Source organism: Girardinichthys multiradiatus, chromosome 13 (assembly GCF_021462225.1).
Source record: "Girardinichthys multiradiatus isolate DD_20200921_A chromosome 13, DD_fGirMul_XY1, whole genome shotgun sequence".
Taxonomy (NCBI): Eukaryota; Metazoa; Chordata; class Actinopteri; order Cyprinodontiformes; family Goodeidae; genus Girardinichthys; species Girardinichthys multiradiatus.
Genome location: NC_061806.1, coordinates 35,308,974 through 35,327,398, shown reverse-complemented (window position 1 = coordinate 35,327,398; position 18,425 = coordinate 35,308,974). Strand labels below are relative to the sequence as shown.

The window sequence follows — 18,425 nt, the reverse complement described above, 5'->3', positions numbered from 1 at the left end:
AAACACCAGAAAGGTCCTTTTCAAAGTTCAGCGTTACAGCTTGCAGTGTGTGTGTGTTCTTCTGTTACTTCCTGCTCCTTCGTGTTTGGACCACACCTAATGTTTAGTCATGCTTAATGTGCTTGCTGTGTTGACGTCTCAGAGGGTTTGGTTCCCATGCAGCTCAATGATAGACTGTGTCAACATTTTTTCTTCTTTTTTGTCAGGACCTTGGTCATGTTTAAAGATTTCTTCTAGAAATGTGGGGATTTTTGGACCATAAGTGCTATTTAGGCATCTGAAAAATGTGATCACATATTCCATTACATTGTGTTTTAGGCAGCTTACAGAGTTTAACTCACCTAGCCTTATTTGGTAGCTTATAGTGGCTGATGTTGGTAGATTTGTCTGTAACTGCTGCTCTGCTCACTGTTATGGCTTTGATACGTTGCGTAAAGAAACTAAGTGAAGGTTAGATAAAGGTCTAGCTGGCTTAAAAAAACCAAAGTCCAAGTCAAGCTGTTGGTGCGTCGCCCCATAACCAGATAAAGCACATCTAATATGGAGGAATGTAAAGATTGCAGATTGATTGTGATAATTTAAAGACTTTAGGCAGTTTAAGTCTTTGAGATGGACGATCACAGAGACATTAAAATAATTGCTGCTCGCTGAGGCATTGAAAGGCTAATAAAATGATAAGTGAAAGGAACAACTCTCAGCCTGATTGCAAAAGATAAACTTACACAGCCAGGGGATGGATGATGCATGCATAAACTTCCTTCTTGGGAAGATAAATAAAGGGTAGACTAAAATAAAACGATCATGTTTTTATTCTAAGACAAGATATTTACTGATTTTACAGTATAGATCTGAATTTGAGAAATATGTTTGTAACAAGTTTTTTTCCTGTCTCTCTCCACAGATAAAAGTCGCAACTCTAAACGTGCGAGTTTGGATTTTAAAGTTTGAATCGAAAACGCTTTATTTTTTTTTTGAGGAGTAAAGTTTTTTTTATTTTAACTTTTTCGACTGAGGATCATCTAACAGAGGAAATTTGTGGATATCCTTATTTTTCCCATCTGAATCAGCTGGAGTCCACCTATAGATTGTCGTTTGTCTGAGGTGGGGTTTTCTCAGGGTTTTACCCTCTGACTGCCTATATTTGTGTGGCTTTTTGTCTGGATGCCCCAGGATTATCCACAGGCTGCTGTTCCTTCTCGGGCCTGCAGGGCGGCAGCAGAGATCAACGGCCGGCCGCTGGACAGGCAGACCATCGGCATGAGTGACTTCTGGCACAAGATGGGCTGCTGTGTGGTAGCCAAACCCCCTCCGGTGAGACACCGATACCAACACTATTAATCTCTATGTAAAGATCTTTGTCCTGTTAATCAAGTCCAAACCCTTAACCCCACATCCTGAAACGATAATTATGAGGACAGAAAGAAAATTATAATGGTTGAAATGGTTAAAAGATGCATTAAAAGTATGTGCATCAGTTTGCGCTGTAAATGATTTGATTAAGAGAACGTGCAAGCTTGATGATTAATAGTAAGATAATGTAAAGGTAAACTCAACAATTGCATAAAATATTAAAAAGTAAAAGTTAGCTATCATCAAATAGTGGATAAATCATTTTTGACTTATTACAATGAAGTCAGATCAAACAAATACAGTGGAAGACCTAGATATTTTATCAATTAAATGATTGACTAATGTAACTGACCATTTACCAATTGGATTGTTGATACATTTTGTGTATTGGTTAAAGTTGGATTTTTATCTGAGACTGAAACATCATCATTATCATTATTAGATGTTTTATCATTGGAGATGCAACCAGAAATGGTCTGGTGACTGTAATAGGCTGATTATATGCTTAACCGGGCTTGATCAGTGATGTGTAACTCTTCGGTGATCGGATCAGAAAGTGTGAATAAATACTTTTTTTTTTTTTTTCTTTTTACTCACTGAAGTGAATAAAAAAATTTTTTTATTTGGTAACCAATAACAAAGTTGTTTTAAGGGGCTTGGTGTTGCACATCTTATGAAACTGTTGCACTCTAAACAAGTTTTAAACCTAAACCATAGTGACTAGATTTGTTCCAAAGTGAGGCCAAGACACGATGTCCTTATATTACGGACATGTCCTCAAGATGTCTAAAAGTCACATTGCTCCTTGCAAATGAGAAAAACAAGAAAAGACACAAATGCAGTAAACAGGTTTCAGAACTTCCGGTTTTACCTTGACCTCTGACCTTCTCCTGCAGCAGCCTCTCGGTTCCCTTTTTATGCCTCATGCAAAAATGCCACAGCATACAGTGCTGCTTACAAAGCAATGCTGTTATACCACAGCCACATTCAAGTCAGTACACATTTGGACACATTCAGCATCTATTTAATGCCGTTTATTGATTTTGTGTTTTGGTTATGATCCAGTTGCTGCTGAAACAAAGCAAGACCTTCAAAAGCTTAGGGAAAGTGTGGACGTACAGTTCCAGTCAGAAATTTACATACATTATGGGCATCAATTTATTATTGTTTTTGCATCATGGTTCCGTTGGAAAACCCAGTTGTGTCCAATTTTCAACAATCTAGCTGTTGATTTTAAGTTAAATTTAAGAAAGTCACACAGCATGATTCTACCATCAATTCTGGAGCTGGAGCTTCTTTCTTCAGCACCTTCTAGGTTCTTGGTGATGTAAAAGTTGCTTCACTGTGGACACAGATCCCGCAGTTTCTAGCTTATGGCAGACTTGAGCTTTTGTGGTTACTGTTTTCTTTGGGTTGTCCCTGAACAAATTTTCTTTCATCAGAGATTCAAACTTTAGGTTTCTTTACAGTGATGGCACATATAAGTCCATCTACTCATCGTCTTTACTCGCTTTTCTGTGCAGGGTCGTGGGGGCCAATCTCGCTATTGGTTGAGAGGCTGGGTATACGCTAGACAGATCGCCAGTCTATTATAACAGGGCAACAGAGAGACAGGACAAACAACCATGTCTGCAAATACTCATATCTAAGGAGAATTTAGAGTAACAAGTCAACCTAACAGTTATGTTTTTGGATTGTTGGAGGAAGCCGTAGTACCTAGTAGTAGCACATGGGTTGAACAAGCAAACTCTGTACAGAAAGATCCCAGTGCCAAGTGCCAACACTGCCAAGAACTGTAGCACCGTGCCGCCGACACAAACAAATCCACAATAGATTCAGATGTGTCCACCCAATTCTTGTTTTGCATCAATTAAGTTGTATTTTGTACAGTTATTCAATCCTGAAAAATGTCTTTTTGAATAAATCATTTCAAACCCAAACATAATATGACAACTATACCCATAAATGTCCCACCTGAGCTGTTATATTTAACATACTAAATAGGTTTTAATTAACACAGTCAGAGCAAGTCCCTGGCACCTCCCACCACATGTGACTTGATGTGCAGGTTTACTGCAGCCGACAGACACAGTGTACTTTCTCGCTCCTGGGAGGAAGTTCTGCTCTGTGGTGCTTCTCTCCAGAGACCTCCTCCCTCCTTCCTCCGCCTGTATTTTTAGAGTTTTCTGTTTGTTCCATTGTACCGCTGCAACAATACACCTTTAACAAACACTCTCAGATACACAGCAGTGCCAGCAGTGACTTCACTCTGGAAGGAGTTTCTCTTTGAGGATCTGGACTGTAAAATTGCAGCAAAGGGTCCAGCTGTAGAAAATAATGTAAAAGCGATGAATACATTATCAGACATGAGAAAAACAGGGCAAACCTTCTTTTGGTCTGTCCTTGTAATTATTTTTAGGGATTTTTAATTGCCTCTGAATACTTTAAGCTCTTAAACAATATAGCAAAGTCATTCTATGTCCCTTTTTTGTCTATTTGTGTCTTTGTGTTTCAGTTCGTATATTGGTTGTCTTTTCCTACCTCTTTTCTTTTTCTATCCTTATTTTTAGTGTCTATAATAATGTTTTCTCTCCATTGATTTTAATTTTCGTGTTTTATTTTGTTTTGTGTTGCTTTCCAAGTTATTTGTGTCTCTTATATGTATTTTCTCCTTGTAATAATGTTTTGTTTTTGTTTCCGAATTATTTTCTGTAATCTGCACCACATATTTTGTAGGGACTTTTTTACCTTTTTGAAGTGTCTGAGTAAAAATGGCCGCACTCGTACATTTTTATCATTATAGTAATGCACTGTAAGCTATTTCTTTTCTTTGCTTGTAATAAAGGGGCTTGTAGTCGACATTGTTCTTGTGATGGAGGTCTGGGAGCAGCTGATGGTGTTAAAACATAACATACAACCAGGACCAGCTGCATATGTCAGTGACATACTTGCCTGTTCCTTTGATGTTGGTGACTCAGATTACATGATGATGATATTTTGGGTCCCAGCTCAAAGGTTGCCAGGAGAGTCTTTTTTCCCCCTCCACTTCATTCAGTAATTGCAGCATATCCAGCTTTCCGTAACATAAATTGCTTTAGGATTAGTTTAGACGTCAATTTCTTGTATCTTAAATCATACTGCTGCCATCAAATTCTGGCAAGTTTAGCGGTGTTAGCAAACCCAAAGTTTTGCTAAATCACCACAAGTAAATCTAAAACAGAAAGCTACACAAAAGATGCACAACAAAGTAAGGAGAGTGTGTGTGCAATTGTTGCCAATGAGTCAAACATTGTCAGCAGAATTTGTAACTGCTGTGCTTTCACAACATCCCAGCCTTGCTCACATGTCCTTCTGAAATTAAGGTCCAAACTCCTTCCAGTTCTTCCATCAGCGCTGCCCGGTTGCTTTTTTTTTATTGTTGTTGCCATGACGGCAGCCATAGCCATGGAGGAGGATGCATGTAGGCTGAGCGATGAGTCACTCCCAGCTGGCTGAACATAGGATGCCATCGTGCTGCAGCAGTGTGGTCTGACTCAAGTTTTCATCTCACAGAAATTATCAAATGTAGATGCATTTGTTTTACATAATTGTAAAAATTACAATTAAGAACATTATAATAGGGATTCAAGCCCCCTCTTAGCTGTCCCGGTGTCTCTGCAAACCCACTTTCCTCCACATGTATCTCAGTCAGAGCCAGATGCAGGAGCATATGGGCCTCTAGGTTAAAGTGTGGTGCCCAGAAAATTGGGGTTTCTTTTACACATGGAAATTACAAGAGGCTGGGGGTCAGGTACACATAATGTTTGTAGGAATTTTTCACATAAAACGATATTTTCTCAAACGTTCTTCAAAAATAAGGCATAATGTTTAGAAATATGTTCATCCACACAAAAGAGATGACCCAAAATGGTACTGTAACTGTGCCAGGCCTGCTGGTAATGATATAATACACCAAAACATTCAAAAGGCCTTGCTAAAGTTAGGCCTTGGCAAGGGGAATAGAGTGGAATAGTGCTGTAAGATGTTTAGACTCATTTTGACTATAAGGAAATGTTCTGTGCTGATCAAGAATGATTAAGGGTTACTTTAGAAAGATGCTTATAGGGTGGAAGTTTTTCATTGCCCAATTCATCAAGTTTCATCTTGCTTTAAAAAGATATTTCACAAATGTATTCGTTTCTGCTGTTGTTAGGTCTCTACAGTGGTTAACCCTCACTGAGCTTTGTAAACAGCCTTTTAATTTACCTGATAAAGAAATGCATACAATGTCAAGATGATGGGCATATCTAAAGTTCCCAAGTTTTAAAACACATGACATCTCTTAATCTCTCATATTTCTAAAACTGCCCATGCATGTTGCGCTCAAGCCATGCCCACCTCTTGCACTCATTACCACACTGAATCGGCGGGCTTAGGGCATTAAAAATAATACCCAGGGCATTTAAAACAGGACAAACAGGATTCTCTCTTTTTCATGCTTTTTCAAGCATTTACTTTGTTCCCTCCTTGTCGGTGGGTGGTGTCTCTGCCCTCCAGTGCATTCGTGGTTCTCCTGGGGCTCCTGGACTCTGGGGGCCTTTGAATGTCTATGTCCTACATCGCTTCTGTGTGCCTCGGGTCCTGGGGGGCAGGTCGGTGGCTCCTCACGCCCACTATTGAATCTTCTTATGGAGAAATCTTAAATACACAAGTGCACTCACATACACACCCTCAGGTGGGTGTGTGAGTGCACTTTCAGGCGTTAGGATTAAGGTGTTTACAGACACAAAGATACACAGATATACTTTAAATTGAATTGCTTTTGCCAATAAATACGTCCTGTATTAATTAGTACAGTGTACTTTTCAGTAACATTGTTGTTGTCATATGTACGTTTCTGCAGGTGTACAAGTCTTCTTCTAGGGTGTTATCTTGTATTCTCTTTATTCTTCTGCCTCTCCTCTACTCTTAACTCCTTCGCTCCCTTTTAAGTTTTGCCCCACCTCTCTCCCTTTCTTTCTTCTTTTTTCACTTTTGTTTCAGTCTCCATGTCCATTGCATTTGAAATAATCCCAAAGCAATTTTTAATAAAGTTCTTTATATATGTATAAATGTGGAGCAAAAGTCGTAACGGTCCACTTGTGACAGGAAATCTGTAGGACACGTAAAAAAAAAGTATGAATTTTTTAATCTCTTTATTTGGTTGCTTTTTGCATGTTCTTATAAATTTTTGTATGTGGGGTTTTTCCCTCTTGATTCTCTTCTTTAATAATAATAATAATAATAATAAAGCAGTTTATGATCAGTGCCTTTAAACTTATTTACTCCTCTCACTCTTACACTCCAGGTTGTGATCTTGGTGGTGTTCAACCGTCACTTTTAGTTCTGCTGTGTTACATAAGGGCTCTTAATAATCCCGAGCATAAGCTTCTTAAATCACATCTAAATGGTTTTGATTGTGGCTTGGATGTGTTTCCACACAGCAGGGTTTACTGGATTTTGGGAACGGAATGAGGTTTTAATGAGGGGTTTCATTGGCTGATTACCAGAACTCTGAGTGTCCTTGAATGCACCAGAAGGAGCTGACTTCTGAAGAAATCTCAAATGAAAACCTAGTTTCAGGTGTTGGATGTAGTTTCTGAATACAGTGTAATGATTGTTTTTGAAGCATGTGTTATTCCTCTTTTATTATGGAGGCTGCAGGTTACTCTGGTGTTTTTCCCATTTCTCCTTCTATTGCGTCATTTTTTTTGTTCCTACATGAGTCTGTATGGTGATTTGAGACTAAGAGTATGTGGACGTGTGGAGGCCCATCAGAGACAGATCATCAGAGCAACAAAAGAGACGTATGAGAAAATGTTTAACTATTTCAAACCTGAAGAGTCACATTATGGGCTCATGATGAAGCATTTCTGGCCTTGTTCACATTTATTTTGATAAGTGAGGGGAGAAAAGAGGGCTAGAGAAACAGGATATGACCAAGGTGCATCATCTGTCCATGTTGTCTATGTCCTGTTACCCTACTGCTTTTACCAGCATGCTTTCTCCTCCAAATGTATTAATAAGAAGAGAATGACAACTTCTCCAAAGTGATTAATCTCTGTCGGTTTCTGTGTAGAAGAAGAAAAGGAGAAAGATCGACCGCAGCATGATCGGGGAACCGACAAACTTTATCCACCTCACGCACATCGGCTCTGGGGAGATGGGAGACGGTCTGCAGCCGGTAAGACGACACACAAGTTTAATCTTTACCTGAAGTGTGACCTTGTGTTAGTCAGTTATGTGACTGTAAATCAGGAGAGAAAGTGAAAGTGTAGGTTTGCAGCTTCCTAGCAAACAGAGATGACCTTCAGTCCAACATGAGGACAGAGGGGCTCTGTGTTTGGAAAATCTGCATCCACTCTGTCAGTCACTGAGGTCTTTCTTGACCAGCCCAGAAATCCTGCTTGGGTGTCTCTGTCTTTGGGCTGCCTTTAGGTATAAAGTTTATATATCAAACAAGTGCTAAGGTCATAAAATACTCAGAGCCTATGTAGGTTTAGAAGTTGCACTTTTCCTACATGTATTTCAGGCTGAGCAGAGTCCAACAAAAAAGTTCATTGAGGTTTTGGCTCATAAGAATAAAATTCAACATCAGGCTGATAAATGTGCATCTTTGAGTAACACCATACTTTCAAATTTCTGGTTAGGTGAGGGTCAGTCCATCAAAGTAATAAAAAATGACTACAGATATAAAAAAACATACTTTACATTTCATCTGCAAATTAAAAAAAGACATTCAACATGTCATAAATGGAAATAATAATCAATGAAAAGGTAAATAAAGCTAGTCACATTTGACAGTATAATGCACTAAGAGCTGTGACATCAACACATGACATCAGTTTCCTAGTTTGGCCTGAGTCAGCTGGTGTTCTTCCTTCATAGTGAGATCAGAGGTTAAATATGTCTCTGCTCATGCTTGCTTCGTTTTTTCTCTTTCTTTTGAGTCTGATGAGCATCTAAAACGACCCAGATCATATGCATTTTATTTCCGCATGTGTGTTGAAGAATGTTTACTGTGAGAATGACTTCACCTGTTTGAATTAAAGTGACATACAGAAATAAGTCCATAAGCTTTAAATAATTAATGAATCAGTAACTATTCGGATTAATCATTTTATAAAAATAATCAAAATATAAGTATCTCTGCCAAAATGTCTTTAGAATAAATAATATTTTTATAATTTTATATGATTATATAATATTATATAATTTTATTATAAAACATCTTAATTTATTTAATATGATGTAGAGTAATATTTCTAAATGGCTAATTTACATCTGTTTTTATGTGCTGTGTTTTTCCTTGTAGTGTATAACAAAAGTCTTTTTTGTTTTGTTTTACAGTCAGGGTCTGTTCAGGAGCAGATGAGGTCTAAAGGCCCCAACATGAATGGCAGGAACAGCCTGTTATAGCCGGTAAACAAACAACAACACCTAAACTAAACTACTCTGGCTTTCAGGACAAAGCCACAACAGCTCGACAATCAGATTCCCTCACCCCCTCGCCCCAACACAAAAACATTTATCAGCAAATAATTGACTCTAAATCATCAGTTTATAAGAACTTTTAACCATCCATCCATTGTTCTTATGCGCTTATCCTTGTAGGGCCATTGGGGAGCTGGTGCCTTGATGTTTCTAAAAATGTACAGCTTTAAACACCAAACATTTTATTTTCTTAATTGCTGCTGTTGTTCTGACTTTGTATGGCCTTTCACTGAACCAAAAGTTAAATATGACCAAGTTACAAGTACTTACTTGGTAACTAAAGTTGGGTGACCAGACATCCCTGACGGTCCGTGTTTCAGATGACCTGTCCCTGGATAAAGCTGTGCCCGGAAATGTCCCTCATTTTAGCATTTTGTGAATGAGAAAACAAATGTTGCGTGTAGACTGGTATTACGGTAGCTGGGGGTTGAAATCGTGAGTGTGCATGTTGCATGCAACAACATCTGTTACGGTAGCTGGTCACACTGCTGTTAACGTTACTATGAAGGAAGAAGAGCTGACCGCGACTGGGTTGATCCTTGCTGTGATAAAGCTTTGCTCTGTGGCCGTGCCCAGATAAAAATATAAGGCTGTGATTTGTTTTTGTTTTACAAAAAATGATGGCCCAAATGAGTGAGGGAGAGTGGGAGAGATCCTAAAAGAAATATTGAAAAAAAAAAAAAACTTTTTTTAGTGACAGGGAAACTGAATGAGGCAAGAACTGCATGAACTGAGAATGATGAGGAGGGAGAGAATCGAATTACCCTAGTTTCTCATCTAAAAAACCCACTTCTAAAGGGTATCTGAAACAAAAATCTTATTTTATTTGTTAAACTGTAATTTTTCAGGAGGAAAATAGATAGACTGTTAGAAGAAAATAGTGAAATAGCAGAGGAAAATGGGAAGAGTTAAAGAGAGTAGGAAAATAGACTGACATTACTTCTACTATTCATTGTATTACTCTTAGGGAATGCTAACAAGTGTGGATAGACATTGTGCTGCTACTACACTTGGTATTTATTGTTTAATAATGAATAAATATTTTTAAAATAATCCCAACTGTAACTGTACAAATATTTTCATAATATCTTGATAACATTTCAGTCTTTTAATGTCCAAGCTTAAAATGTCACCGGATTTGATTATGGAAATGTGGTCACCTTAAACTAAAGGGACAATTGAACTAGAATGTAATTTAGGTAGTTTTTTGTCAACTCATCTGTCTACCCAGGACACAGTTTTAACAGTGATGTTCCTTTTTGTAGAATAACAACTGTCTTAACTATTCAGGCACAAATAAAAAAATTAGAAGAGTTATCACTCTATTAACCATTAATTATTAATAGGTATGGTGGGCCTCTGTGACCCTTGTGGTGGCTGCAAGATAAAACAACTTGACTAAACATAAAGGTTTTATAAACAGAGGTTTAAAACTCATAAACCACTGTTTTAAAGGTTGTGGGACTTTTCAAATTCTCACAAAAAATTATTTGTAGCCCTGCTGTAGAAAAGGACAGAAATAAAAGAACAATATGGCAAACACCTACATTTCATGTGTCATTACCGTGTAAAAGTTAGTGTTAGCACTGCTGGACAGCTAGCTGCTACATGGGGTTGAAAAATTAGCAGCTCAAAACTCTCATAAACCACTTTTTCAAATGTTGTGGAGCTGATTTTTTTTATTTGTTTACTGTTTTTAGCAAAGTCATTAAGAAATATAATAAGATTTATGGGGTGCCACATGTTTTGATATTAGTATTGCTCACGATGTTGCTTTATTATTAGTGTCCACCATGAAAGCCATCATGATAAAAGCTCCCTCTGACTAATCTTTGTAGGATGGTGAAATCTGTGAAAAGCCGAAACATCACCCTGTTTTTGATTTACAGGCAGGAAATTTACATTTGTTTTGGTAAAATGTGAAATATTAAAGCTTAAACTGACTCGCTAGCTGAATGATTTTAAATGAGAAAAATGTGCATTTGTTTATTAACTGCTACATAGTTTTGACGAGAAATGTAGCCTTAAATTATAATGCTGAGGGAGTTATGAACATTTTTATTTAAAATTTCCACTCCATGACTTTTTGTTTCATATGTTTCAGGATTGTATTAAATTGACTCAGACCAGCTGACTGACCTCCTCCGCACTCTGAACCTGTCCTCCAACATCCAGCTGATGGCTTTAACCACCCAGCAGCCCTACTGATGTGTCATTGAGCAACAGTTGCCCCCTTGCGACCTTCATTTCAGAATGTTTGAGCAAGTGTAAAAAATGTTTTATTTTTTTCTCCCTGGTCAGGTCTGAAAATTGGTAGCCAAACAAGAATTATAGAGATTTTCTTTTTGGGGGGTTAAATTTGGCACCAGCTCCAGAATTCATCCTGTATAATAAAGCTAGGAACTCAGACTCTTAAAGCTGCCCCAACTGTTATATTTCACTGGAAAAAAATCCCTCAAAAGACTTCATTCTTACACTTTAGTTGGAAATTATACAGGATGTTCATCTTTTGAGGTGTCTCCCATCAGTATTAAATTAAACAAAGAGCTACCACCACTGGGCCTAGCATCTTTTACTGAAATACAGAAAACTGAGTTACTATATAATAAAAATCAAATCAGGAATATAAGAACAGCTTTTAACTGTTTTCTGATCTTGGAAACTTCCCAGATGGATCTTAATTTCCAAGGTGTTTTATTCTGCTAAACTCTTTGTATTCAGAATCTGTGTTGGCTTATTGTTTCCCAACCATTTAGTTTCAATAGGTGTGCCATGGACATCACTAGACATCATTTCCCAGAATGCTTCAGTTTGGCCATCCCCTGCTTCTGGGGCTCTATGACAACAGACTCTTGTTTTAAGGAGACAGGAAAGTCCCACGAATCTTTGCTACACTGGACTGAAGTGTGTATGTGTTGAATTGGAGGAGTGTGTGTGTGTGTTTGTGTTTTCTATATCTGAACTTTGTGGGGAACGTCAGTGATTTTATTTGTAGACATTTAGGGCAAGTCCTTGGCCTCTCTTTTTAGAGAACCAGGTTTAGGGTCATGGGACTGCATTATGTCAGCAACAGTCCTAAAAATGATAGAAAAGAAGCACAGACATGTAAATGTGTGTGTCATAGTGTTCCCAGTTTAAATATAAACAACCCAATTTCAGTTTTTTTCTTTGTTTTACTCTAAGAGGTTGTCCAGCCCATCCCAGTATTGGCTCGGGAAATGAAAATGGTTTTCTGCCCTCACTGTTTAAGATATTTCTATTATTTTAATACATTTAATGCTGCATTTGGTAGAGGACATACAGTTTGACTGCTTTATCTTGTGAGTGCTTGACTTAAAAGAAAATCTGTTATTTGTAATTTCATGCTGTGTTTTGGGATTTATTGTGTGATATTTGTAAAATTTATTCTGCTCGTTTTCTTTGGCATTTCTCCCAATCCTAATTATCTAGTTTTGCTTATTCAGATTTTTTTATTTTTTTTTATTTTAGACATTAAGTGTATATGTGGATGGAGTCAAAGGTTCTGTTTTTCATGTTTTTGAGAGAAAAAAAAAACACTTTGAGATATTGTGGAACTGAAAAATAATCTGAGACACTTTGAACTACAATATTTACATTAGATGATTTTTTTATATAAAATCTGTTCAGGTTTTTTGCTTTATGGTTAATCAGAAAGATTAATTCTAGCACTTTGTAAGAAATAAATCTTGTGCAGTACCAAATAAAAATGTATAGTCCCTTTAAAGAATTCAAAATAGAAATACATTTTTATTGTAAATACTTTATTTTATACTTTGAATTTTGTACCCACATCATGGTTCAAATGTGTCAGTTCGCTATGTAACACACCATAAAGACACTGAGAAGAGGAAGAAAAAGTCAGCTCAGTGTCATCTCACTCAGTATCTTATAGTTTTAAAGTATTATACATTCACATCTTTAATGGAAGTGAAAGCCCAGACTCGTTGTAATTCAAATATCTGGACAATTTTCTTTTTCTGGTCCAAAAATGTCTCAATCAAACCAGACAGAGATGACAAAATACATGTGGAAGATTTCCATTTGGGAGTTGAAAAAATACTGGTATAAAGCTAATCCTATTTTTCTTTTTGCAATAATACAGCGAAATACTGAACTGAGTTTCAAACATGAATGTTTGTTGAAGCTAGAGTTAGCAATGTCGCACAGCTAGGTGTTACAGAAAATTGGTGGTTTAAAACTCCTGCTTTAAAAGTGGTGGAATTGTTAAAATTCTTGTGAAAAATGTATTTAACTGTTTATAAAGGTAGACAGAAATAAAAAGTAACTGCTGAAATTGAATCTTTATCTTTAGCCTTTGCATCGAGGCACAGCTAACTGCTACAGGAAGCTGAACAATTGGTTTACAAAGTGCATGAAACAGTAATTTAAACAACTTTTAATGGTAAAAATGCTCATGAAATATGTCAGGTGTATCATTGCTGTAGAGGAAGACAGAAATGAAAGAAAAACACTGCTACACACAATTCTTCCATTGTCATTCCTCAATGTGCAGAAGCTAGCATTAGCACTGCAGCACAGCTAGCTGCTCTAAGGGAAAGAAAATGTCTGGTTTAAAACTCAAAACTGTTTATTTAATGTGTTTGTTGTTTGTAAACATTTGAGCAGACAATTGGAGGGTGTTTAGCTAATTTTGATGCTTCACTACACCTCACCTAGCTATTGAAGGAAGTTGGAAAAGTTGTAGTTCAAAAGCCTTGTTAATCACTGCTTTAAAAGTGGTGGGCTACACATGACAGATCATTGTTTGGTGTCACGTTATCATACAGGGGGGGAGGAAATGAAACATAACTCTTCTGAAACAGAGTTCCTATTGATCATCCTTGTTTTTATAATAGCTAAAGGTTTAGCTCATATGTTCTAAATAAATGTTACATTTATAAAACAAAAAATGTTGCTCCCCTGGGGAGGAAGATAATCAGTCAGTTGAGGTAGGTTCCTTGATTTAATTCAGAGCTGCAGCTAATGCAATACCTGATCTATTCAGACTGTTTTGATCCAGTGAAGATCCCTGAATTGATAAAATATCTTAATCTAAACCTTCAACTTGTATGTTAAGACCAATTTCCAATCAAATTACTTTTACCTTTAGGTTTTCCTTTGATTACCACTCATTTTAGATATTGTTGACCTATACTTTTTGAACCGCTGCTTACCACAGGTTTTTAAGGTTGCAGCAAATCTTTACTCAAGACACTTGCTATAAATTCAAATACCCTAACCAATTACAGAGCTATATGTGAACCCCATTTCTTATGTAAATTACTTGAAAGATATCAATTATGTGAGCATTTACACTGCCACAGTTAATTTGAAGAGTTTCAGTCAGGTTTCAGAGTTCATCATAGCACAGAAACTGAGCTGCTGAAAGTAATTAAAGATATTCTTATAGCCTCAGATACGCCTATACTTGTCTTGTTTGATTTGATTCGGTTTAGATAATGTGTCTGATAGGTTCCAATTTATTTATGTTAATGAGAAAGTTTTGTCACTCTACATCATTTGTTACGGGATGCTCCAGGGCTCGGTGCTCGGGCCAATACTCTTTAAAATGTTTCCACCAAGTTAAATTATTAGACAGCATTAGATGCATTTCTGAAATGTTGGACCGAAGGTTAGAAAAGCAGCAGTCTCCCGGTCCATTTTCTTTTTTTTGCTAAGCATGGTGGAAAAACATTTTTTCTTTTTTTTTTTTTTTCAAGTTAAATCAAGAACCAAAGCAAAAACAAATGCAGGAGTACCCTAAAGTTAAGAACACTTGAACTGAACTTTGCTTGACATTGGTGACTTACCTAGGGAAATCCCAGGTCTGCATGGAAACTGATGAGTCACGGTGTTCCTCCTCCGCTCTGCTGCTGTCATAGTGACCGTCCACTTCTTCCCTGCAATTGACAGTAAAGATGGTGAATTTCTGTTTTAAGGGAAATTCTGAGCTGCAGCTTCTGGTCATGATATGTTCAGAAATCTCCTCTCAATGTGTGAGTTTAGAAATGGCTTCTTATGCTCCTTTTATGGCTCCCCCAATAACTTTTAAACTTTAAGTTTTTGCCTAAACTATGTTTCAAACAGACCTTGAAATCTCCAGCGGAAAGTCTTACAATTTACATTTGAGCTGTGAACATTTAAACATAGTTCACAGTTCAGATGCTTGAAGTGATGCAGGAAATAGTTTTGGTTTCAACAGACCCTTTATGAATGGCTCTGGTTCCATTTGGACACCACATGTTTGTTTGAAGACTTCCCATCCTCTTCGAGTTTGGAGTTCAAAAAGATGAAAAGCTTTCACATTTATGTCGACCTTCTGTCCCCATCTTTATTACTCCTCCTCTAATTCGTGGAAACTCAAACCTGTTCTCTTGGTGCTGAAATGTAGTTCCTTTTGTTTATCTTGACCACTGTTTCTCCCTTCCTCTTCCTCTTCCTGTTTGATTCCCATCTACACTTACAGTCCAACAACACTGGAAAACACTTTTCTCCTCAGACTCACCTTAAAGCAGGAGCAGAAATATGATTCTTATCTCTTAAGTCATTATTATTAAACTATCCATGTGCGTTTCATTGTTTTGTAAAATAGGACTGTTGTATTATTGTCTGAATATGTCACATATCAGTGCTCTATGCGTGTATAATCTGTAAAGTATTCATCACAAAGCTCAGAACATCTATTGGTCCTGCAGTCCAAACCAGAGATGAACATGTTTACATGCTGAAGAATCAATCTATGGGTGTTAAATGTATTAAAAGAATTGAGAAAGAACCTTTTGTTGGCTTCATCTGAAAGCTCAGCTTTGTGGTGCTTTTAGTTCACAATCTATTTTAAGTTGTTCTAATGACAGTCTGCTAATTTAGTAAGATTTGAGGAACAAATTAAAACACACCTGAATCATCCTTGGGTTATTTGCAGATGACATAGAAGTAGAATAAAACCTGATATCTGAAATAGGTGTATTTTTAATATTACAACACAATTAGGTCTGGAACGTGATAAACTTTAACTGGACTGACTGTTTTATCTGAACTCAAATTTCAAACAGAAGATGGAGAATGTTTTAAAAAAATTCTGTTTTTTTATCTTTAGCTTCAAGGCAAAATTATTAGAATTTAATATGAATTTGGTTTTCAATTTAAGAATCAAATCTTAACTGCCAGCTGTGTTTATCATTAAAGATAAATAAAATTTTCCCCTGATTACTTAAAAGGTCTTTACCTTCATATGCAGTGAATATATATAAATTGTGTTATGAACAGGGGAATTGTGTTTGATGGTATTTTTTTGTATTTGCAGTTTGGGTTTTGTTATGTAACCTGTTCCTCCTTAGCAGGAACAGAACAGACTTTATTTTTCTTATGTAATAAGTGTCTCATGGCGGCTGAATAAATCTGCTGTTTTCTTCTTGAGTCCCTCCGCATTTCTCTGTGTGTGTGTTAAGAGCATTTTATTATAAAAATGAACATAACAGGGAGTTTAGGCAATAACAGAGATGATCTTCAAGACAAAAAAGATAATGTGCCAGTTTTAAATTCTTTAGATGCAACTAAACCTTTTTTCCAAACTAAATAAAACATTTCATGGCTGAGCTTTTCCAAATTAGACAATAAATTGGCATTGGGAGTTTTGGAAATGCTGCATGCTGCTAAATAAACAGTTAATCATAACAGCCTTAGAGTCGTAAACATTGTAAACAGCAGAGTTTAACAACTGCAAGATCATCCCTTACAGGATAGAACATTAATTCAGCTCCATCTAATGTCCTGATGAAGGCCTTTTCAACTGTCTTGGTCAGCAGAGTGTGCATATATGAGCATCTCAGTACAATTTAAAGAATAAGGGCATAAAGTTGTTTTTTTCTAACTTCTCTGTCCTTTTGAAAAAAATATTTACAAATGATACACTGCAAAGTAAAACTTCAAATCTTGGAAGGATGGTGGAGCTAAGGTAGCAAATATAGTTAGGAATACTTCTTCAAACAGAAATACTATTAAGTATAACAAGCGGTTTTTAAAAGAACCTCCTTGTTTTGTTCTGTATATTTACATGAGCGCAGTCGGTCCTACTACTACATGTTCTGACCCAGTTCAAACACTGCGTCACACTTCAGGATCACGTTTTATTACAAGCAGCTGCGCGGAGACCACAGGACTGAAATAATGATGGTTAAACTCTGCGTTTCCACGGCAACCTGAGTCCAGGACGGGGGAACAACACGGGCGGAAAAATGAAAGATGTGGTTGCTGCTGGCTTGTTTGGAGCTGAGTGTGTGGAAACACATGCACACACTAAACGTCCAAGATCTTACAAGATCTCTGTGCTCCAGCAGCTAGAGTTTATTGCAGAATAAACCATCATTAAGGAAATTAGGAAATTAACACATTTATTTGTTGCATGGATGCATAGAAACTGAGGTAAAAGCATTAATGTTGTGTTACAATTTTAAATCAGTTTGCTGGTTTGACAGTTGTTGAAAAATAAGGTTTAGGAGTGTCATTTCTTAGGTATTATAAGGTGCATTGATCTCCTGACAAGGACATCAGCATCTGTTTCTTCAAATAACAAAACTTAATCATGCTGTGTGAAATTTGCTTAAAACAGCGGTTCTCAATCCTGCTCCTCAGGGACCACTGTTCTTCATGTGTTATGACCTCTTCAGCATGCTGCAGAAACCTGTTAATCACCCACTCATTTAAGCGTTATAATTAAGGTGTGTGGCAACAGGGAAACATCTAAAACATGCAGAACCTTTGGTCCTGAGGACCAGGATTATGGACCCCTAGCCTAAAATATCACAATGCTCCTATTGTCTTTACTTTTTTGATGATGGAACAGCAAGGTAACCGTAGCAACCTTTAAATGGAGTGACGCTTTCTGACACCTTTTCTGCTCATCCTGCTGGATTTGACATCATATCTTCATCTTCGCATGCATTATTAGGCTCTGGAGACTGGAAATATTCCACCATATTCTACAAGACAACAGACTTTATCCATATTTTTGAGCAAACTAAGAATCTATGTGTTTTATAACTTGTCTAGAATAATTTGGGCTAGGTTTGAAAATTGCACTTATGCCATCTCTCTTTTTCTAAGCTGGGTTTTAAATATAAAACTATATTTTTAACTAATCTCTCTACTGTTAAGAAAAAAAAAATCTAATACGACAGAAACACCAACTGCAAGATTTAAACAACAATAGACGTAAGCTATCACATGTAACAGCCATTCCAGTGCTCCCAGTGTGCTTTAGTTACTTCCCCATTTTCAGGTTCCTCTTATGTGCTTTATATACATGGAGGAACATAGAACCCTGGAGAAAGAGGAACAAAACCAGTAAACATGACGCAGTTTCTTCATACGTATAAACTGTGATGGCTTTGAAAGCCAGCAGAAACCATCAGCTAAAGTGAACTGGGACTCACACATGATCTGCTCTGTGTTCCTGTTTGTGGAGTTTCCTCAGCAGCTACCTCACCTCCTTCCTGTCAAGTTCCACATCCTGACAAGCGGTCCATACAGACCACTCAGACACA

General features: G+C 37.1%; 1 protein-coding gene across 1 annotated transcript in view; it reads left to right on the top strand.

Annotated features, from left to right (window-relative positions):
• The window catches only part of cdc42se1 (CDC42 small effector 1), a 33,653-nt gene extending 17,354 nt beyond the window's left edge, over positions 1 to 16,299 (top strand). The window contains exons 2-5 of the mRNA XM_047383743.1: positions 902 to 1,311; positions 7,448 to 7,552; positions 8,719 to 8,790; positions 10,967 to 16,299. Of these exons, the coding sequence (XP_047239699.1) occupies positions 1,162 to 1,311; positions 7,448 to 7,552; positions 8,719 to 8,787 (324 nt within the window). The 5' untranslated portion in view covers positions 902 to 1,161 and the 3' untranslated portion in view covers positions 8,788 to 8,790; positions 10,967 to 16,299. The remainder of the gene's footprint in view (positions 1 to 901; positions 1,312 to 7,447; positions 7,553 to 8,718; positions 8,791 to 10,966) is intronic.
• The last annotated feature ends 2,126 nt before the right edge of the window (positions 16,300 to 18,425 follow it).